Below are 24,058 nucleotides of genomic sequence, written 5' to 3'. Positions count from 1 at the left end.
ATTCCATTGTCTCTCTAAATAGGTCCCCAAGATTCTGTCCTTAGTTGTCAACCGCTGACACTTTGACTTTGGTTATAGTCACTGTCTCAGCCATCACCTCTAGGGAAATTACTCCCAAGTCACCACTTCTAACCCACTCCTTTCCCCTGCTCCAGAGCTGCACAATAAATAGTCTGCTGGATTTCTCCAGCATGTTCCTTAGGCTGGCCTGGTGTTGGTCAGTCATGAGGGGAAATGATAGAGGTTTCATGGCTGGTGACAAGGGTTGGGAAACAAAGGTGGCATGACCGCAATGGGAGGTGTGCAGGCAGCAGGGGAGTGGCGCAGACACTCTCAGTCCTGTAGAGAAATAAATGATATCCCTAAATTGTTTAAATTAGATAATTACAAGTCCATGCTATTAGCATGGATGTCTAAATGATGATTAGTCTAAACAGCACAACCACATGAAACCATTCCAGACACCCACAGTCTCTGCCAATTTCTCCCGGAACTGAGGAGGGGCCATGTGAAAGGCTTAGCACATTTTGGTTCTTAGGCAACTAGCTGCTTAGGGATCCCTTAAAGATATGTATTTTTGTTTTTAGAAAATACTAAGATAGTGATTTTAAACTTTCTTCCAGGTATCCATATTTTTAAAGCAAATTATCCAACTAAACACATATCCTTGCAGCTTTGCAGAGATAGGTGCTCACCATTTTGTGATGTTTGCTTTCTTTTCACCGAAATGAAGTTGATGTGGTCATAAACTATAACTTAAATGAATAAATGAATAATTCAAGTACTAGATCCTGATAAACTTCAGAAGGAAAGGTCTGAACTATTTTCATTCTTGTGGTATGTATTAATCTTCTCTATCAATCATGTATGTAAAGCATTTCACTTTAAATGAGCTTTATAGTAATTTACATTCTTGTTCTACAGGTTTGAATCTGGTTCTCTAGAACAATTTTTGAGAGTTAGGATACAGATGGTTATTAAAACCGTGATATTCTTTCCCCCTTAAGGTCTAGGTAAATTTTAAAGCTAGTGTAGGCATAAATTTAAACAATGTGATCCAGTGGAGACATATACCACATTGAGACCAGATAGAGGGGCTACTCCCAGCTCTGCCACCAGCGCCATGTCTACCTAACCCTATGATCACAGCTCTCATCGTGGGTGTCTCAGCTTCATTCTAAAATAAGGGTGAGGGATCTTCAATATCCACCTAGCTATGAAATTCTAATACTGATCAACTTTTGTGTTGATCATTTCTTAAACTGTAGGGTTAGAAGTACACAAATGAGAAGGAATCAGTTTGTTTACTGGGCCAGATCCCTTTTAGATTGTGTCTTAGTTTCTTATGGCTCCTGTAACAGAATACCATAGACTGGAAAGTTTAAGATCAAGGCCCTGGCAGATTCAGTGGCTAGTAAAAGCGGACTTCCTGGTTCATAGCTGTTCACCTTTTTGCTGTATCCTCACGTGGCGGAAGAGGCAAGTAAGCTCTCTGGGGTTTCCTTTATAAGCATCAATCCTGAGGGCTCTGATCACCTTGAAAGACCCTCCTCACATTGGGGATTAGGTTTCAACATATGAGCTATGGAGAGACTAAGATATTCAGCTGATAGCAGATTCTTTCTACCCCAGATCTGTTCTCCAGTTAAGAACATTATTTTCTCATGGGATGGTGGTAAAACAGGCCTGTGAAGGCCTCCAGCTTGGGAGGGACCTGGCCTTGGAAAGCACGTAAGGTTCATCTCCCATCTGGGTCTCAAGTAATAATGCCATTCCATTCCTTCCTTTGGATTTACCTTTCCTAGCCATTAGAGTGGTAAGATCTAAAAGGCTGAGTTCAAGTTGTGAGCCTGGGGAAGAGGGGCCCAAAGGACCACTGGCTCTTTTCTGAAGGTCATTACAAGCCAGCCATTCTCACAGTAGAATCACAGGTAGAAGAGCTCAGGCCTCACCCAGAATGATTACACCAAAATCTATGTGGGCAGGGCCCAGGGTGTGTGTGTGCATGTGTCTGTGGTGTACAGGGTCCAGGGTGTATGTGTATATATATATATTTTTTACAAGTTCTCCAGGTGATTTTAACAGGCAACCAAGGTAGAAAAGACATACTTAAGTCACAGGACTGCCTATGTCCTTATTCATTTTACCTATGGCTCAGGTGAAAGGAAGATTTCAAAAGGAATACTTGACAGAACTCTTCTAATACTTCTGATGTGAATGCTGGAACATGCTGTTTATAAAAATATAGGAGAAAAGAAAAAAATATACTACTGCTAACGTTTTGATTGTATTCAAATTTTTATTTTTTGAACAAACATTTAAGACAATGATTTTAAATAATAAAACATGGTATATATTCTAGACAATGTCTTTTTTTTAAAGATTATTTATTAAATTTAGACTCCTATAGTTCTGTTGTGATGCTTTCTTCAACATTTATATTATTTCTTACCATTTTATCATCACTCCAAGCTTGCTAAACAAAGAACCACTCTGCTTAAGTGAAGCTTTACATTAAGGAAATACTCCACTAGCACACTGAACAAACCTACAGAACTGTCCTATTTTATATTTACAAAACACAAGAAGTCTGTCCAGCCATTTTGGTTTTGTTGTTACACTGTCCATAATGAGATCAGCAGAAAGCTAAGTAATACACAAGTTTACACTTTGGCAGTGCAAAGGATGGCATCAACCAAACTTCATTAAACAGACCAACAAGTACAAACATGGTGAGCAAAGTTCAACTCAGGTCATAGTGATTAAAAACAAAACGTGTAGTGGGTCACAACCAGACTGGTTTTAACTGTGCAACTTTCCTCAGGGAACAATTCCCATTCACAGAAAGAAAGGAATATGCATCCAAGCCTTTGTTCATAAAGAAAATGCCCTTCAAACAAATTCATCATAAGGCTTAAAAAAAAAAAAAAAAAAAAAAAAAAAAGGAAGAAAAAAGGACGAAGCAGTTTGGCCCAGAGAAAAGCTTAAATACATACTTATAGATATGTTGCCATTTAAACCATGGATATAGACATTTGACAATTAAATGAATTGGCTCAGTAGAGTGAAAAGTGTTTTCTATAAATATGTAGTTATTGCTAATATGCTACACATTATGCTTTGACATGGAGACTGTAGTAACTCAGAATTTACAGCTGCCATATTGCCAGTATTAGCCCTGCAGTAGGCACTCCTATGGACAACATGCCATCCAATCCTGAAGGAAAAGCAAAACACCACTACTAAACAAAGAAAAGGCTTATGCACTGTCCCTTACATTTTTGTTTTTTTTTTAAAAAAAAACAAAAAAAACAAAAACAAAAACAAGTCCAGTTCACCACAAGTGAAGCACAACCTGGTGAGCAAGTTTAGCGGCATGATGGGGAGAAAACAGTGGGGTACAGCATGCATTTACAACCAGCACTGATCTAGTCTATTTTGTCATATAAACTGGAATACAAAAATCCAATTTAAATAAGACTAGACTAACTATAATAGTAAAAAAAAAAAAAAAAAAAAAAAACACACACAGTAGACTTAGTTTGATACTGATTAATTTTAAGAGTAAACTCATCTTATCCCCTCTTAATACTCTACTGCAATTTATTTATTGATGGCTAGAATATTTACTGACTTAAAAAAGATATTAAATACTTGTATCATGAAATTACATTCTTATTAACAATAAGACATACTGTGTAAGAAAATAGCTCATGTGTGAAATGTGTCTGAAATGCATTTTTTCCTTACAACTATCAAAACATCCACTCACACTAAAACAAAACCACTCCCAACCCATCCCCCCCCCCCCGAAAAAATGTTAAGGGAAGATGGGGTGGGCTGGGGCAGGAGCAAGGAAGGAAAAGATTTAGCTATACTAATTACAGCACAGTGATTAACAATGGTTCAAGACAGAACCAACAAGAGTTGGTCAAAAAGATGCCTTCAATACATGGCTACAATTAAAAACCAAACTCAGCCACTTTTGGTTCATTGCAGTGAGACCAAAATATCTCTCACAGATTCATATAAATACTAGACTCCAGCTCTTTTATTTTTTTTTTTTAAGTTTTTCTGTTTGTTTCTGCAAGGCCTAGCTACCTTATTACAATTTATATTTGCTCTGCAACAACTACAAGAGGTAGGCATAAAGCATGAAAAAGTTTCTCAGTTAGTACCTCGCCGTGTGTTGTTCACTGCACTAAACCATTCACTTTGGACATGAATAGTCATTCCTTCTAGTCTCTTCTAAACCCTAAAGCAAAGCTGCTGCCATCCCACCCGTAAATGTTCTAAAAGAGTGTACTCACAAATAAGAAACTTTCTCTACTGAAGGATACTGTCATAGTGTTTGTTGCAGAGCATCTATATATATATTTATTTATTTTAAAAAAATAAACAACAATGAACAACAAACCCAGGTTCCTAGAACCAATTCTCTTGATTCTCTACTTCCACAAAATAAAGTGTATCATTTGGCCAAGACTACAGATGTGTTTTTTTTTTTTTTTCACAGATGCAAGTGCCATGCAAAATAAATTAAAGAACAGATACCAAAACATACATGTGATAAAACTACAGAAGGTAGATCTTTAAAAGCATTTATATAAACATAATTTATAATACTTCTCTTTTTTCCTTTATATACAGTCACAAAGCTGTAGTTATACATCTAGGATTTCCTCTGCTGTACCCCCACAGCGTAATCTGTAGCGACCAGTTCTCCAGCTTATAGTTGGGTCCCATAATGCAGACAAAAAAATGTATATTGTCATGGATTCGCGGATGAACCAGGCGACTGCATAATCAAGTTTTGAAAAACACAGTGTGCCACCCTACGAATGGAAAAACATTTTTTAAAATTTCACTCACTGTCAAACTAAAGACATGGTTAAAAAAATTGGATTTCACTTTTCTAAGTATACTATGTAAAATCCAGTCTGCTTCCTTATGTAATTTAACTGCCATGTTATACCATTCAAGAAAATGCCAACTGTTACTAGAAGACGCATGAAAATAACTGCTATCTTAATGTATGATTAGTTTGAATACTCACTGATTTAATTAACTTCATGTTTTTGGAACCTTAATAAAAGTGATTATATAACCAATAGAAAGTTGCAAATCAACTTAAGTTTTGTGTCAACATCCCACTAGAGAAACTGATGTTCAAACCTGAGACTAACCTACAATGGGAAGCTGAAGAATGGCTCAGATAGATTTTCTTCAACTTTTTCTAAATTCAAATAGTTCTAGTTCCACCAAGTGACTGCCAACCTTTTCACGCCTATCCACATACCTGGACACCCCTGAGTTGAATGTAGTCAAATATAAACCATGCCAGGCAATGACACATGAAAAATACCATAATATCCCATCTGAATACATGGTGGGCTGCCCAGCCAATAATTAAACTGGCAACAAAGCATTCTGAAATTGGCTCACAAATTATCGTAGCAGGAAGCATGTTAATTCGTAGTTTGGTCCACCTAGAAAAACAAAAAGCATTTTCTTTAAAACAACATCCTGGTTATAAGACAAATCCATTTTTTTCTCCCCCAAATAATCAGTTTTTTACCTTGTGATAGAAAGGCCATTCTTTTTAAACTCTTTTTTTTTTTTTTACTTAAGATGGGGTTCTGCTCTGTCACCCAGGCCGGATTGCAGTGGCACACACTGTAGCTTCAATCTCCCAGGCTCAAGTGATCCTCCCACCTTATCCCCACCAAGTAGCTGGGACCACAGGTGCACACGAAAACCACACTTGGCTAATTTTTCATTTTTTGTAGAGACAGGGTTTCATCCATTTTGCCCAGGCTGGTCTCGAACTCCTGGGCTCAAGCGATCCTCTCGTCTTGGCCTTCCAAAGCGCTGAGATTACAGGTGTGAAGCACCACACACAACCTACATTTTTTTTTTAATGACTCTCTTTTCTATTTTTGTCTAGGATGTCAAAGAAAAATGTCTATAAATTCATTTGTATGGCCTACGCTCTGATGAATACAGATTATAAAATTTAAGCAGTATAGAAAGTTAGAAAATAGAGATCAGCGTATTAAAAAATTCAGTCTCAACATCTCTCTATTGAGTGCTTTCAGTGTTATACTGCAAATACAATATATTTAGACATTAAATTTATCTTAAACACAGAAGTTAAACTCTATTTTCGGGAACTAAACAAAAATCTAACCTTTAGGTATACTTATTTAACTACATTAAACCTGTAAAAATTACTAACCCCCCCACCCCACCTTTCCTTTTAACGAAGTATAAAAAGAAAACAGTTGATTTACCTGATCATTCTGGATTGAAACTGAGAAATTGAATATGAGCCAGAGTTTTGCATTGCAACTTGAGTGGACATTGCAAACCTCCAACCTCTGAAAATTAAGACAATTAGAAAGTAAGTTATGATGAACACATGCAAGCGTAACTGGTTATGCATTCAGTAATCATTATAAAGACCAGGCAATTGCCGGGATGGAGGGTGAGCCCAGCTTTCAGGATTAGCACACTACTTAAGGTCTACCATACGTATGGATGTTTCAGCAATTACGCTAGACCATGACAGCACCATCTAAGAACTAGAAGAAACTGTACCCTCCTTACTTTACAGTTTAAGAAACTTAAAATGCAGTCATTTGGAAAAACAATGGAGAGGTTCCATATTTAATAGATGAGTCTCTGATGACTACTAACCAAACAACAAACAAAGTTGTGTGAATATTCAACAAGACATGTAAACAGAAAGTGGCATTATGGGTCTCATGGGAGACACCAGGAAACCATGAACCACATTAACACAATCACGACAGAATTTTTATTTAAAACACACTTTAGTTTTTTTCAAAATTAAAAAAAAATTCTCACACAAGGCAGTGATCCCCTTTAAAAACAAGTATTTTAGGTTGGGTGCCGTGGCTCACGCCTGTAATCCCAGCACTTTGCGAGGCCGAGGCGGGCAGATCGCGAGGTCAGGAGTTCAAGACTAGCCTGGCCAAAATGGTGAAACCCCGCCTCTACTAACACACACAAAAAAGTAGCTGAGCGTGGTGGCGGGCGCCTATAATCCCAGATACTTGGGAGGCTGAGGCAGGAGACTCGTTTGAACCCAGGAGGTGGAGGTTGCAGTGAGCCGAGATTGTGCCACTGCACTCCAGCTTGGGCATCAGGGAGAGACTGCTTCAAAAAAAAAAACAAAACAAGTATCTTGTGATATAGAAATGCTAAGTCAGTCATATGAATTTTTCAGTGGCTTCTTAGCAAAGTATTGTATAATTCACTGACAAATTTCAAATTTTGAAATGATAGTCTTTAAATTTTCACCTACTGGTTTATTTTTAATAAATAAAAATAACTGATAGTTTTAACTCTTCTAAAACACAGAAATTTATATCTATACAGTAAAAATTCTAATCACAAAGAAACTTCCTTTTAATCACTTTAAAACACATTAACTTGAAAAATGCAGAGGAATCAGAACATTTACTTTCTTCATTAGTACATACCTACAATTCTATAATTAGAATATGAATTACTCTCTAAAATTATTGATCTGCTGGGTGTGGTGGCTCATACCTGTAATCCCAGCACTTTGGGAGGTCAAGGTGGGCAGATCACTTGAGGTCAGAAGTTCAAGACCAGCCTGGCCAACACAAAGAAACCCCATCTCTACTAAAAATAAAAAAATTAGCTGTGCGTGCTGGTACATGCCTGTAGTCCCAGCTACTCCGGTGGCTGACGCACGAGAATCACTTGAATCCAGGAGGCAGAGGCTACAGTGAGCCAAGATTGCGCCACTGCACTCCAGCCGGGGTGACAGAGCAAGACTCTGTCTCAAAAACAAAAATAAAAAAATTCAAACTGACCTATTCTGTACTTACTAGCAAAAAAATAAAATTAAATTAAAAAGCCCTAATCTACAGGTTGAAAAAAAAGAATAAACCAACAGAAGTTACGTAATAAAAACACTATGGCTTCATTTAGTTCTTACCGGTCAGCTATCGCTTTGGCCATAAAGTAATCTTCGGCAATGTACTGAGCAAAAGCTATAAGTCCTCCTGCTTGATCTAACACGTCTTTTCTCATTAAACAAGACATTCCTGTCACACATTTGAAGCCAGTTACATTGGCAGAGATATAGTATCTTGGATGTGAAGTTCCAAAATATACCTGCCCAAAAAACCACAAATGTGTAAGATTAGAATTTCATGTTAAAAGTATGGTGTTTACGAACTGTTTTTCCCAATGTTTTTTAAAAGTATGATTGAATGAATATCCTATTATTCTTATGTAAACTACCTGAATACAAAGTGGTATACAATATTGCTTTCATAGTGCAAGTACACTTAGTAATCTAAAAATGCATCCAAATAAAACTTAATTTAGATACAAAATAAGGTAAAAATATCACTCATTGACATACAAAAGATGAACAAATATTTAATGTATCTTATTTTTAGGGTGTTCAAGTAAATATACACACACATCTACTTTGTTTACTTGGATCAATATACATATTTGTATGTTACATATATGTGTGTATATATACATACATGCATACACATACCACCCATAGGTCTATCAACCTTCAGGACGATCCTATTTCTTTTTTTTGGGGGGGGGGGGGGGGGACACAATCCTATTTCTTAATTCCTTTTCTTGCATCCTTTTGTAGCTAGCTCTCCCTCTCCCTTAGTCACTAAGACTCTTCCCAATTTCCCCATTTTTTTTCAATGTATTTTTCATAAGGGGGATACTAAAATTCTCTCATCCCCTACTGCCATTTCTCTACATATACTCTGAAGTCATAAGATACATAAGCTGATAAATCAATGGTAGAAAAGGACTGTTATTACCCTACTTAGCAGACACAAAATCCTATTTATTATTTACACCTCAGATATGTTGCCTTTTCTAATTAGCCTGAAATAAACAGTAGTGATCTTTCTCAATTTCTGGAGTTACACACACAGTGCAGAGCAAGACAATTCTAAGGGGCAATTAAGATTATGATTCTTGCTACCTACCCTGAACCCAGACTCCAGTGAAGTCCTAGTGTTGGTAGGACTGAATCGAACCTGGCTTCTAAGAACACACATCGTAATTCCTTAGCAGTTACTGAGGTCTTAGGAATGAGCTGTTAGTCACTGAGCTGAATGCACCCAGGATTTCTTTACAGCTGAGAATGATTCATTCTAAGTATGGCAGAGTGACTGCCAGAGATTAAACCTACACTAAGGGGATGGGTGTATTCTGGGAGATGTTTATTGACATATACATCATGGAGATGTTATTGACATCTATACCAATTTGGATATTTCTAAGACAAAAATACAATTTGGTATATTAGAATAGATTGTATTTTATTTTAAAGCGGCTACTCAGTTTCTTTTTCTAAACAAAGATTCTGGCATTTAAGACTAACAATTTCTTGCAGTAGAACAAATACATTTACAGGCAATATTAAGAAAGAGCTCACAGTTCAAATTGCCAAAGGTCACAGGCAAGTTCCCACAATGTACCTTTACCCCCTCAGATATGTGGCAATCATAAGACTGCAATTCAAAAGAATATAAATGCAGATATGCTTAAGAGCAAGTTGACATATTTAAAGACAAATCATGTATCTGTCCTTGTAATATTACAACAAATTTTTCCTCCCAAATGTTTAACAGTACAGGAATGATTAACTCAAGCATAGGACACACGCAGGATAGCCTACAATACAGCCAGTAAAAAAGCTATTAATGATATGGGAAAAGCTTACAAAGTCACAAAAATAAGATACAGATTACTTTTAGAATACTATCTCAAGAATGTTTTCTAAAGAGCCCAGAAAGGGGGGAAAAAGTAAAGACTCCAAAGTGCCCAAATGATACAACAAACCTTTATTTTTAAAAACAGAAACTTCTGGCCAGGCGCGGTGGCTCACGCCTGTAATCCCAGCACTTTGGGAGGCCGAGGAGGGCAGATCACGAGGTCAGGAGACCGAGACCATCCTGGCTAACACAATGAAACCCTGTCTCTATCAAAAATACAAAAAATTAGCCGGGCGTGGTGGCAGGCACATGTAGTCCCAGCTACACAGGAGGCTGAGGCAGGAGAATGGTGTGAACCCGGGAGGCAGAGCTTGCAGTGAGCCGAGATAGTGCCACTACACTCCAGCCTGGGTGACAGAGCGAGACTCCGTCTCAAAAAAAAACCAAAAAAACCCCCAAAAACCAAAAAACCCCAAAAAACCCAGAAACTTCCTGTAATTGTTAGGGTTCTAGGTTGTTCGTTTTTGTTTTTTTGCATCTTATACTTTTCCATTATTTATAGTTTCCTATGCATGTTACTATTTCTAAGGTGGAGAAAAAATAAAATGAAAACATAACTTTCTCAGATAATTATTAGAAATATGTTTTAAAAGGACATCAAATGGGTTTTATAAGGACTTGTATGAATAAATTTTCTTTTCTGTATATTTGAAATACTTTGTGATATTTTAAAAAGGTTCTTTTCAGGGCTGGGAGCAGTGGCTCATGCCTTTAAGCCCAGCACTTCGGGAGGGCTGAGGCGGACGGATCACTTGAGGTCAGGAGTTTGAGACCAGCCTGGCCAACATGGTGAAACCCCATTTCTACTAAAAATACAAAAGTTAGCCAGGCGTGGTAGCACACCTGAAATCCCAGCTACTTGGGAGGCTGAGGCAGAATAATCGTTTGAACCTGGGAAGTGGAGGTTTCAGTGAGCCGAGATCATGTCACTGCACTCCAGCCTGGGCAACACAGCAAGACTCCGTCAAAAAAAAAAAAAAAAAAAAAAGCCAGGGGCAGCGATTCTTTTCAGATTGAAGGTTTGAAAGAACAATATGAAGAACTGAACTCTAGAACTGGAAGTGAATACTACAAGGCAGGAGGTTAGACTGTTCAGCTGGCAATAAGACCACAGGCATTTCCTGAGCACAGCTGTTCACTGCCAGGGTACAGTCAGGGGCCCAAGAATTTCCTCACTAATGAAAACAGCTGCTCTCAACTCAGGGCTTCTAGAACACAGCAGGTTCTGAAATGGACTTAATACAGTTAACTTGAGATACCTAATTCTTGCTCCCATAGCCTCAAGCTTCTGGGAGATGAGGGGGCTGATACCACGAACATGATTTATAACCACCATACTCACCTGCTCTAAGGTGGCAGCAAAGCCCTGTCTGTCTGCCACGTAAGGCAGCCCGTGAACCAAGCCTACTTTTTCTGTCATTTGATTCACCATGTCAGTCAGTGTATCTGGAATTACTACAATTTAAAAAAAAGGCAGAGAGGGGGAGAAAAGAAAATTTCTTTTTAGTAGAATGCCCACTAATATAAAATATATTTGGTGAATTGTTATTAAATTCTTAATAAAAACATTATTTTAAACATATGGCTCTCATAAAATGAATCTCCACCACCTTTCTGAGGAGAATACAAAATTTCAAAGGGCCTGATTCTTGAAAGCTAATTTATACATTTTTTAGCCCAGTATATACCTACTATGTACCAGAGGCAGAATATACTTTGAAAAGTATATACCAGGCACAGTGGTTCACGCCTATAATCCCAACACTTTGGGAGGCCAAGGTGGGTGGATCACGGGGTCAGGAGATCGAGACCATCCTGGCTAACACAGTGAAACCCCGTCTCTACTAAAAATACAAAAAATTAGCCGGGTGAGGTGGCGGGCGCCTGTAATCCCAGCTACTTGGGAGGCTGAGGCAGGAGAATGGCATGAACCTGGGAGGCGGAGCTTGCAGTGAGCCAAGATCGCGCCACTGCACTCCAGCCTGGGTGACAGAGCAAGATTCCATCTCAAAAACAAAAAAACAAAAAAACAAAAAAAAAAACAAAAGAAAACAAAAAAACAAAAGAAAAGTATATACCTACTATGTACCAGAGGCAGAATATACTTAGTAAAAGATTACCCCCCTGTCGGAACTTCTAAATTGGAGTAAGGACAATGTGTCCTAGTGGAAAAGGTTCAGGAGCAGAGGTAAAAGGACCTCAGTTCTCGTGCTGGCTTCTCTACTCTCCAATCATAGGAAATGAGACTACTTTCTCTGCGAGTATCAGATCTGCACACCGGAATGGAATGTGATTATATTGAACAGAGATCTGTACACTGAAAAACATATGATAGTGAACAATTGAAGATAGCAAATATGAAGAAGGAACATCATCTCTGACCAGGAGTTGACAGATTTGTAATAGTCCTGATTAACTCATAGGAGTGCGACGCTTATGTTCATTTTCTAATTTGCATTTTAAGCTGACAAAATATTTAAATTATTGCCCAATCTTTAAATAGCAAACATCTCATATCATTTTTACATGACTTTATTTTTCATTTCCTCCAAGTCTTTAAGAACTAAATCTACTATATAAAGAGAAGTTGTATTTGGACCTTAAATACTCATTCTAGGTCAGCGCTTCTCAACTGGGGGCAATTCTGCCCCACAGGGGACATCTGGCAAAATCTGAAGATATTTTTGCTTTTACTACTGAGAAGGGGATACTACTGGAATCGCATGGGTAGATACCAGAGATGCTGCTAAACATCCTAGAAGACAGCTCCCACAACAAAGCCCAAGATGTGAATAGTATTGGGGTTAAGAAACTTAAGGCAATTAGAATATAACAAAATATTATAGAACACTGAAACTATTATAAGTGTTCACAAACGCAAGTTATAATTTCAGTATATGAAAGGCTTCTTGCTAAAATCATTTAAGTAAAAAGTCATGCGTATAGTCCGATAAGTGTACGTGTTCTAATAAAATATGCACCTATTAATTTCTGTCCCTTTGTGAGACAGTGTATTACGCAAGCCGAAACACATTAAAGATAAGTGTCAGGCAAACAAGGGAAAAGTTACACCCATGGGAAAGCTTGTAGATTATATAATGAACCACGACCATTTTTAATTTAATGGTTGAAATTTTCTCTTCAAAATGAAAACATTTTAATACATGTAACATTCTAGTTTAGGACGAAAAAAATCAAAATCTTAGTAAGCATTAACTGGACGTATCACCATGAAATAATGATGAAATAAATTACTCTTTCAGGCAAATAAAAAGAACTCATGAGTGTATCTGCAGATTGCTTTTAGTATTTTATCTTCAAATTAATAGTTTCATAAGATAAATAAGAAAAAAACCTCACCTCTTATTCCACTATCACAAATCCATATAAGATCATACTTTGCAACTTCATATCCTGGCATTAAATTATTAATTTTAGGATTAATGCCAACCTTTTTACCACCTAAAAATGTAAAGATACAATAGTAAAAGATTTATGCAACATTAAAAATATAGTATAAAGATACATGATAGAAATGAAAAGTACTTGCATATTTAACAATTCAAATAAACATTCTTTCATATTATGTAACATTCTCTATTATTCATAATAATATATTTAGGAAAAAACTCTCCATTCTCAAAAGGAAAACTGTATCATTTACCTTTGAAAATTCACTGTTTCACTTTTTCTAATTCTTAAGTCCCGGCCTTAATAGTTAAGTATGAGTCAATATTTAACGGCAATTGTACAACATGGCAACTATAGCTAACAACAATGTATGGTATACTTGAAAATGATTGAGAGTAGATCTCTCACCACAAATACAGTATAAGTACATGAGAAAGTATACAACGTGTTGTTTACTTGAAAACTACTAAGAGAGATTTCCCACCATGAATAAATATGTGCAGAAATGCATATGTTAATCAACTTAATTTAGCTATTCCACAATGTATATATATATTTCAAAACATCAAGCCGTACACCAAAAATATATACAAATTTTGTCAATTTAAAAAATAATCCTAAGGAAAAAAGCTATAGGTGTCATTTTGAAGCTATAATTAAAACAGTATAAATTCATAAATACAGTGAGATGATATTTAATAAAGACATATTAAATATAAATACACATGGCCGGGCACCATGGGCTCACGCCTGTAATCCCAGCACTTTGGGAGGTCGACAGGGGGTGGATCACCTGCCACCTGAGGTCAGGAATTCGAGATCAGTTTGACATGGCGAAACCCCATCTCTACTAAAAATACAAAAAAATTAGCTGAGTGTGGTGGCACATGAGTGTAATCCCAGTTACTGGGGAGGCTATAATTCCAGCACTTTGGGAGGTTGAGGCAGGTGGATCACCTGAGGTCAGCAGTTCGAGACCAGCCTGACTGACATGGTGAAACCTTGTCTCCGCTAAAAATAGAAAAAAATTAGCTGGGCATGGTGATGCACGCCTGTGATCCCAGCTGCTCAGGAGGCTGAAGCAGGAGAACTGCTTGAAACCAGGAGGAAGGGGTTGCAGTGAGCTGCTGAAGTCGCGCCATTGCACTCCAGCCTGGGTGGTAAGAGCAAACAATCCGTCTTAAAAAAAAAACAAAAAAACAAAGAAACCCCATAAATATATGATAGTAAATAGTTTAAGATCGCACATGTGAAGAATGAGCGTCTCTGACCATGAGTTGATAGATTTGTAATGGTCCTGATTAATCTGCAGGCATGCTACACTTACATTAATTTTCAAAATTGCATTTTAAGCTAATAAAAAATTTAAATCATTGCTCTATCTTCAAATAGCAACGATCTGGTATCGTTATACATGACTTACTTGTTTTCTAGAGAGATCACATCAGTTCTATGTTAAAAAAAAAAAAAAATTAAGGGCAAACACACCTTAGTAAGTCTTTCAAATAAGTCTGTAGGCTTTTGGAAAAATACCCTTCTTGTAATATAACAAAAGTGAATTATATCATTCACTCCAATTATAGTCAATAAGATACAGAAAACACCACACATTTAAAATATTGAAGAAACAAAAAATAACAGACCCTCATGTCTGATTAATGGGAAAAATATTATTTTTTGTGTGACTTTGTTCATCTCAGATATGAAAAAAAAACCTTTGTTTTTATAACTTTTCTCAAAAGGACATAAACATCTTTCAGTACTCCACCAAACATGTTTAAAACAAACATGGCTAACACCTTAATCTTCAGTTCAATGCAGAGATTACTGATACTTTACACTATCAATGGAAAATGGTTACTACAGAATTTACTTACCTATAAACAATCTAGCATCAACATTTGGATATTTTCCAAGAAGCTTCTTACATACATCAATGGCTGGATCATCATGATCTTGTACACAAAGGAGTACTTCATACTAGTCAAAAAGCATTGTATGTAAGTTAAATTCTTTAAAAAACAAAAAAGCACTTACTAGCATTTATTGATTTAACAAAAAGCACAGGACTAAACAAGCAATTGTATTATGCGAAGTTTTAAAAGACAGCATTCACAATGGATGCAAACACTTATGATAACAAGTGTTGCTTTAATGGAATGAAGCTTCTCCTGATTAGGAGCCTATCTGCAAGCAGAAGAAATAAGGGAGAGACTGGCAGTGCCCACAACTGCAGTCTTGCCATTCCCAGATAGCAATCTCCTAGGAATTAACTGGATCTCAAGCTTCTCCATGGCCATCACTACTGAAGATTCACTAACTGCTCACAGGGTGCCTAGCAGAATAAAAAGTGACATTAAAAGGAAGCAAAATAAATACACCCTCTCTGTAGAAGCTTTGTCTCTACACTTAATATTATTTCATGAAGGTACAACAAATTTCATATAAAATCAAATTATATAAATTTAAAGGGCCCTTCCAAATTCATCACATGAAAAGGACAAAGTAAGATTACACTTTTTTGTTTTATAACTTTTTGAAACAAAAGAGAATTTGATTTGAATGGACATTTACTATCTTGAAATGAATGTTTAGTCTTGTAACTATGAAAATACCCACAACTTTATTTTGCCCAGTGCTATGTTTAGATTTTTAACAGTAAATTAAGAAAGGCATTTCTTAACACTTGCCTAGCTGTGACAAAATTACCCTGGGGCTGGGCAAGGTGGCTCATGCCTGTAATCCCAGCACTTTGGGAGGTCAAGGTGGGAAGACTGCTTGTGCCTAGGAGTTCGAGAGCAGCCTGGGCAAAAAGGCGAGGCCATGTCTCTACAAAACATTTTAAAAATTAGCTGGGCACGGTGAGGCATGCCTGTGGTCCCAGCTACTTGGGAAGCTGAGGTGGGAGGACTGCTTGAGCCCAGGAGGTTGAGGCTGCAGTGAGCCAAAGACTGTGCCACTACATTTCAGCCTGGGAGACACAGTGAGACCCTGTCGCAAAAAAAAAAAAAAAAGAAAAAGAAAAAGAAAAAAAAGAAATTACCCTGGGGCATTTATTTTAAAAAGAGAATTGGACCCTATTCTAGACTTTTGAGTCTCTGGAGTGATTTAACATGCAGCTAGATTTATAAAATCCTGAGCTGAACCCCTAAATTTCCATTAACAATTTTTTTTTTTTTTGAGATCGAGTCTTGCGTTGTCTCCCAGACTGGAGTGCGGTGGCATGATCTCAGCTTACTGCAACCTCTGCCTCCCAGGTTCAATCGATTCTCCTACCTCAGCCTCCCGAGTAGGAGTAGTTGGGACTACAGACGCCCACTACCACATCTGGCTTACTTCTGCATTTTTAGTAGAGACGGAGTTTCATTGGCCAGGCTGGTCTTGAACTCCTGACCTTGTGATCTGCCTGCCTCTGCCTCCCAAAGTGCTGGGATTATAGGCGTGAGCCTCCGCGCTCAGCCAACAACTAAATTTTTTAAGTATTTGTCCTTAACATACAAAAATACTACTCTATTATTTGTAGGATATGTATTCTAAGCAGTGATTTTTTTTTTTTTCCCCCAGAAGTGGTAATAAATTCATGTTGACTCAATGACAAATTTCCTACCAAATCTTTTCTAAAACTGTTTGAATGGCCAGGCACGGTGGCTCATGCCTGTAATCCCAGCACCTCAGGAAGCCAAGGCTGGTGGATCACTTGAGGTCAGGTTTTTGAGACCAGCCTGGGCAACACGGTGAAACCCTGTCTCTACTAAAAATACAAAAAATTAGCCAAGTGTAGTGGCACGTGCCTGTAATCCCAGCTACTTGGGAGGCTGAGGCAGGAGAATCACTTGAACCCAGGAGGCGGAGGCTGCAGTGAGCCCAGATCACGCCACTGCACTCCAGCCTGGGTGACAGCCTGCGACACAATCTCAAGAAACAAAACAAAACAAAAAGACGACAACATAAAACTGGTTGAACATTTTTAAGCACAGAAGGGAGGTTAATTATGTCCCTGAAAACATAACAAAGCTAACTAACTCAAGAGAATGACAAAGTCTGTTATACTTACTTTCACTGATAAGCACATACAAGTAAAAAGTAGAAATAAAATGTTTATAGTGCTTGTGAGCATAATAACAATTGTTTGCCCACTAACTATAATCTCAGCAAAAATTGTCAATAAAAAAATTTGTGGGCCAGGCATGGTGGCTCATGCCTGTAACTCCAGCGCTTTGGGAGGCCAGGGCGGGTGGATCACCTGAGGTCAGGAGTTCGAGGCCAGCCTGACCAACATGGTGAAACCCCATCTCTACTAAAAATGCAATAATTAGCCAGGTGTGGTGGCATACGCCTGTAATCCCAGCTACTTGGGAAGCTGAGGCAGGAGAATTGCCTGAACCTGGGAGGCGGAGGGAGGTTGCAGTGAGCTGAGATCGAGCCATTGTACTCCAGCCTGGGCAGCAAGAGTGAAACTGTCTTGGGGAAAAAAAATAAAAATAAAAATAAAAGAAATCTGCAGTTGATCACAAAAGAACCAAGACTAAAGTTAACGAAGAAGGTTTAGCTAGCAAGATTTTTTTTCAAATGAAAAACGTGTTTTAATAATTAAGTCGATGGGGAAAACAATGTATATTCTCCTCGTACTTTCTACCTACCTACTGCTGTTATTATCTATTCTATCCAATATCCACCTCTAATGACTGACCAAACTTGCCACGCAAGAGGTACTGAAACCAACTTGACAGTTACCTGGTCTCCAGAGACCAGATAAAATCTGAAAATGGAAAGGGCCCTACTTCTACCATCCTCCTGAAATTTCCTTAAGAGCTGACTCTAAGTCACGAAAGTGTCAGCCAGCCTCCCATTCAGACTCACAAAACAATGTTTGGTTGAGCCACCAAAAAGCCAACGACCTTCACAATAATGATTAGAGAGGTTAAGTGACTTTTCAAAGGACAAAAGTAACAATGAGCTTTCCTACTATAGGAGGCTGCTCAGCAAGGCTTGCTCTAAAGAGTTCCTTGTTTTCCCCAAACATAGCATAGTTTCTTTAATGCTTTTTTTTTTGAGACAATGTCTTTCACTGTCACCCAGGCTGGAGTGCAGTGGTGTGATCTTGGCTCACTATAGCCTCAACTTCCCAGGCTCAAGCAATCCTCCCACCTCAGCCTCCCTAGTAACTGCTGGGACTACAGGTGTGCACCACCATACCTGGCTAATTTTTGTATTTTTAGTACAGACGACGAGCTGGTCTTGAATGCTTGGGCTCAAGTGATCTGCCCACCTCAGCCTCCCAACATGCTGGTATTATAGGCATGAGCCACTATGCCTAGCCTTTAATGCCTTTTTAATTCTATTTTGTAAGTATGACTGCATACGATGAAAGGAAATGTTTATAAGTAACACAATTCCATAAAGTACAATAAAAAAACTAATCTTAGCTTTTATTTTCCCCAGCAAGAGAAAACTTTGTAAAAATATAGTACTAGATATATACTCAATGGGAAGAAAAATGTTATACTAGTGTTAAGTAGGGAGGTCATAAGTAAGGGGGGTACAGTCTGCCTTTATTCAGATGCAAGGTTAAAAGTTTTAATTTTTATTGATTACAGTGCTTAAACACAATTTTTAATTAAAAACAAATACTTTCTGATTAGCCAGAGCATAAAAAAGACTCATATTCATACTATCCAAAAAAAAGTTCAGACTCAAATACGTAAGATTCATTTGTTTTTCATATTGGAAATTACACCAAATTGGAGGCAGCATTCCAAGTATTTTCTAAAGTATCAGCTTTTAACCAGGAATTGTTTTTCAGCTATCAGCTCTGTGTCTTCACAATTTGATTAGATATTTTATTTGCTAAGAATCCCTGTATTAAAATTGTTAAATCAGGCCAGGCATGGTGGCTCACACCTGCAATCCCAGCACTTTAGGAGGCTGAGGTGGGTGGATCAACTGAGGTCAGGAATTCAAGACCAGACTGGGCAACACGATGAAATCCTCTCTCTAATAAAAATACAAAAATTAGCCAGGGGTAGTGGCATGCGCCTGTAATCCCAGCTACTCGGGAGGCTGACACAGGAGAATCGCTTGAACCCAGGAGGTGGAGGTTGCAGTGAGCCAAGATTGTGGCACTGTACTCCAGCCTGGGTGACAGAGCAAGACTCTGCTTCAAAAGGAAAAATAAATAAATAAATAAATAAATAAATTCTATAATTGCAAAAAAGAAAAAAAAAATCATAGTTATGATAGGTTCACTCTGTTAATAACTCTGATAGTTAATTTAGGTATTCTTCACATGGCCAGAATGTACTGAAGTAAAGCCATCAAGCCCCTTTAGATGCAGATTACTGACTATTCCTGCTACTGCTTAATCTCTCCCCAAATCCTTTCTATGCTGGTGACAAATGAATGTTCAATGTTGTGGAAAATGAACTGCATCACCTTTTCATTCTTTTATGTCTTCCCAAGGAATGAGTATCAGTACAAAAGTAGATTTGTAAGATGTATACAGCACAGAGATCTTTCAGGGCAACTAGTATAGTCTCACAAAAATTGAAACCTAGAAATTCAGAGCAAGTACCAGTAGTAGCAAATTTTCTTGCACATGTCCAAAATCAAATAAAATTTTAAAACTCCAACCTATGTTCTATTATTTCCCCCAAATGGCCTCTGATGGTCCCAACTGAATACGAGAAGAGAAAGTTATGTCCAAAATGAAAACATTTCCATACTCTGGTAAAACGATGTTCATACCAGGCAAAATGCAAATATGAAAGGACACTGCACCTGGCAGTCACGTAAATGTTTATTTTGTGTCTCCTTGACTTCGTGGTGACACAAATGCCTTGTCTGTTCACACTCAGATATGCGTGATTTCAGTGGTTTAACTTTAGTCTCCTGTGGAACATTTGTCATTGTATTTGGTTTTTACAAAGTAAATAAAATGCTGTGAGATCAAACATTTCCCTTAGATTGCAGGTACTTTGCACTTTTCTGCTTTCCAAATGTTCTATTTATACAGCTAAATATACTTTTATAATTAGAAAACAAAATTATGTACCAACAAAGAATAAAATAATCTGCAGATACTATTATTCATTTTACAATGAATGTCAAAATAGCTTTCTCCTCAACCCACTTAAATGATATAACTAAATGGAAAAAGAACTACTACTGTAAGTGAAAACAAGAGCTCTTGAGATCATTCTAAACTGTAATTTCCAAAAAATGTTTTTATTTCAATTTTTTAATTTTTATTTTTTTTGAAGGTGGGGTTGCCCAGGCTGGTCTTGAACACCTGGCCTCAAGCAATCCTCCCACCTCAGCCTCCCAAAGTGCTAGGATTACAAGCACAAGCCACCAAGCCTGACCAAAATCTTCGTTCACAATAAATCAGTTATGGAGTCATTAGAAATGTTCATAATCAATGGATACATATATCCCTGGGGCTACTTTTAAAAATTCTTTCAGTACGACATGGTGGCTCACGTTTGTAATCCCAGCACTTTAGGAGGCTGAGGTGGGGAGATTGCTTGAGCCCAGGAGTTCAAGACCAACCCCAGCAACATGGCAACACCCTCTACAAAAAATACAAAAATTAGCCAGGTGTGGTAGCACATGCCCATAGTCCCAGCTACTAGGGAGGGTGAGGTGGGAGGACTGCTTGAGCCTGGGAGGCCGAGGCTGCAGTGAGTCATGACTGTGCTACTATGCTTCAGCCTAGGTGACAAAGAAAGATACTGTCTTAAAATATATATATATATTTCTACAACTAAACCCCTCACTAATTTCCTCAAGCATTTAAATCCCATGACTATTGTCTCACAAGCACCACAACATAAAAATTCCATAACCAATTTTAAGAGTGGTTGAATGGGGAAAATGAAAGAGGACAGTTAAAAACTGAAATGCGAGATTAAGCTTCACAGTGATAATGCACAAGACTCTAAGCTATGCTCTAAGATTCATTCATAATCAATGAAAAATTTCTTTCATTCATAAACATTAATTCTCCTTTGCATTTACTTTTACAGAGCTTGAAAATCTTTCAGTTTTCTCACTGCAAAGCTTATTTTACAATTAATTTTATTTATATCCTTCTTTCTGAATTACAAAAGGCTGTTTCACATTTTTTAGTCTGAAAAAACAAGTATATACAATTATCTTATTTTTTAAAAAACTATGTATTTAATTGACGTTAACACATTTAATTCAAATTTCTAAAATTATTAAACATATAAACACAAGCTAGAACATACAATTTTTTTGCTTCCAAACAGCTTTCAATACTCCAAAATTGTCTTCTAAACTCCCAAACTCCAAAGCAGTAACATAAAAACACTAAAAATACAACTGAATGATACTCATGTCTACCTACTTAATAAGTGCTGCATTAAGGCTATCACATCTGTGTCTTCTCTATTCTTTTCATTGGTGCTACCGAGAAAAATAAAGGCTAAAAGAAAAGAAATAAGAGCATGAAAACCAGTCACCATGAGAAGTGTAGTGTGCATGTCATCTTCCTTCTGACTATTTGAGCTACCCTGTCCAAAAAAATTAAGAGGGATGACTCCCCAGTAGCAAAAATAGCTATGGAAAAACTGAGGCAATAGGGTAAAAACTGAGGCAAGTGAATAGAGACTGCAAAGGGAAAATTAAACCGTACTGAGAGTCAAGTGGGTAGAAGCTTAAAGACACATTCTTCCCACAAGTGATCTGTTACCACTAAAATGCCCTTTCAAAAGCAGTGTCTCAAATAAGCAATTTAATACAAAGCTGCTGTAAAGCTAAGTACGAAAATCAAAGAATATTAAGTTCTTCTAAGAAACTACAGGTGGACTACTAAAGCAAAGTGATAAAAAAAAAAGTACTTTCATCTCAAGAAAACCGGAAGTTCTCCAATTAAGGGAGTACACTGAGTTTATAGATATACAGATTATAAAGACAAATGGCATAAGCAATACAATTAGCTATTAAAATCAGAACAGTAAGGAAATTAAAAATGAGGTAAGATGAAACCCTACCTTACCACTAATTGTAATCTACTCTCGGCTCAAAGCCAGTTTCTCCAAGGAAGTCATGTTGAGTTCTAGCTATACTGCAACCCATTTCAGACCACTAACATTGCTTTCTCCCTCTCCTTGTCTCCTCTTCCTATTGTTCACATCCAACTCTCATGGAAGAAAATTTTTATTTTCAAACTACCAGGCACTTGACATTGTCTGAGTTTCAGGTTTACTCAGGGATCTCTACTTCACACGGACATATAGGTGGTTAGAAAGGGAATTTATACCCCTTCCTCATTACAGTTCTGTTCCGTGATGACTACTACTAAAGCTGATATTTTATGAGGCCAACCTCATCATGAATTTTTAATACCTTCACCTTTTACAGTATTAAAATCACTAAAGGTTCATCATGAGGGGAACAAAACAAAACAAAAAACCGTAACACGGTACTTACTTTGGGATAATCCAATTCGAAGAATGTTTCCAGGTTGTTTATTAAGTTGGGATCTACCCCTTTCAGTGGTTTCAGGAGAGAGACACCTGGGAGCTTGCTATAAGGCTGTTTGTCAGTTGCCTTCTTGTTGAGGTGTAATCGGCTAAAAAGCAAATGATACAAAAATTATTTCTATAGAATACATTCGTGTCAAATCGAAGCACTTACAAGCTATCGATAAATCACTAAATTCTAAGTTAAGATTTTTGAAAGTTGACATCTTTCTAAAAGAAGATCTAAACATGAAGGGAAGTAGCACCAGGTAAGCATGACTCTGAATGTGGCCCAACACAAATACATAAACTTTCTTCAAACATTGTGAGATTTTTGTGATTTTTGAAAGCTCATCAGCTATTGTTAGTGTTAGTGTATTTTATATGTGACCCAAGGCAATTACTCTTCTTCCAGTGTGACCCAGGGAAGCCAAAAGATTGAATATCCATGATGTACTCTCTGACTGTTGCTGTACTCACAGAACTATGCCAGGCACAGCGCAGACATTCCAATAAAATACATGGTGAAGAAACGAATGGCAGTGTTAGCCCAAAGATTAACTCCTCTTCCTCTTAAATTGCCATCGAAGTGGCCACAGAACTATAAAAACAGGTAAAATAAAACCCCGTCTGCAGCAGAAAATTATGAAAGGATAACCAGAACCTTCTGATAAGTTTCTTTGCAGGGAGATAATACACAGTTAAAAGTAGTATCAAGCAGTGTGCACAGCAAGCAAGATAATGGGACAACTGGAACTCCCAATATTAATAAGGTCAGATTGGCAGGGGTAGAACAGAAGGAAACTGAAAGAAAGAAAAAAAACTAAATGATGAGAAAAATGTCTATTAATGACACTGGAAGATATACCAGTGCCACCGGTTCACAGATAAGTGGCCAAATGGCCAACATTCTCACTGCTGGTCCATTGCAAGGATGCTGCAGCACAGCAAGGCTCCTAATGAGAAAAGCAACGCCAGGTGCGGTGGCTCACGCCTGTAATCCCAGCACTTTGGGAGACCAAGGTGGATGGATCACTTGAAGTCAGGAGTTCGAGACCAGTCTGGCCAACACAGTGAAATCCCATCTCTATCAAGCGATTCTAAAAAAACAGTATAAATATTAGCTGGGCGTGATGGTGGGTGCCTATAATCCCAGCTACTCGGGAAGGTGAGGCAGAAGAATCGCTTGAACCCAGGGGGTGGAGGTTGCAGTGAGCCAAGATTGCGCCGCTGCACTCCAGCATGGGCAACACAGTGAGACTCTGTCTCAAAAAAAAAGAAAGCAGCAATGCTGGAGAACAGACAACATGCCCCAGTTAACATCAGGCTGTCGCAACAAGA

General features: G+C 37.8%; 1 protein-coding gene across 1 annotated transcript in view; it reads right to left on the bottom strand.

Annotated features, from left to right (window-relative positions):
- Positions 1 to 2,279: 2,279 nt before the first annotated feature.
- The window catches only part of UGCG (UDP-glucose ceramide glucosyltransferase), a 38,715-nt gene continuing 16,936 nt past the window's right edge, over positions 2,280 to 24,058 (bottom strand). The window contains exons 2-9 of the mRNA XM_003911365.4: positions 22,686 to 22,827; positions 15,110 to 15,212; positions 13,182 to 13,283; positions 11,164 to 11,276; positions 7,994 to 8,172; positions 6,294 to 6,380; positions 5,300 to 5,489; positions 2,280 to 4,835 (exon numbers count right to left, since the gene is read on the bottom strand). Of these exons, the coding sequence (XP_003911414.1) occupies positions 4,665 to 4,835; positions 5,300 to 5,489; positions 6,294 to 6,380; positions 7,994 to 8,172; positions 11,164 to 11,276; positions 13,182 to 13,283; positions 15,110 to 15,212; positions 22,686 to 22,827 (1,087 nt within the window). The 3' untranslated portion in view covers positions 2,280 to 4,664. The remainder of the gene's footprint in view (positions 4,836 to 5,299; positions 5,490 to 6,293; positions 6,381 to 7,993; positions 8,173 to 11,163; positions 11,277 to 13,181; positions 13,284 to 15,109; positions 15,213 to 22,685; positions 22,828 to 24,058) is intronic.

Source organism: Papio anubis, chromosome 13, assembly GCF_008728515.1.
Source record: "Papio anubis isolate 15944 chromosome 13, Panubis1.0, whole genome shotgun sequence".
NCBI lineage: Eukaryota > Metazoa > Chordata > Mammalia > Primates > Cercopithecidae > Papio > Papio anubis.
The sequence above is the reverse complement of the archived record's forward strand: the minus strand, read 5'-3'. Positions and strand labels throughout refer to the sequence as shown.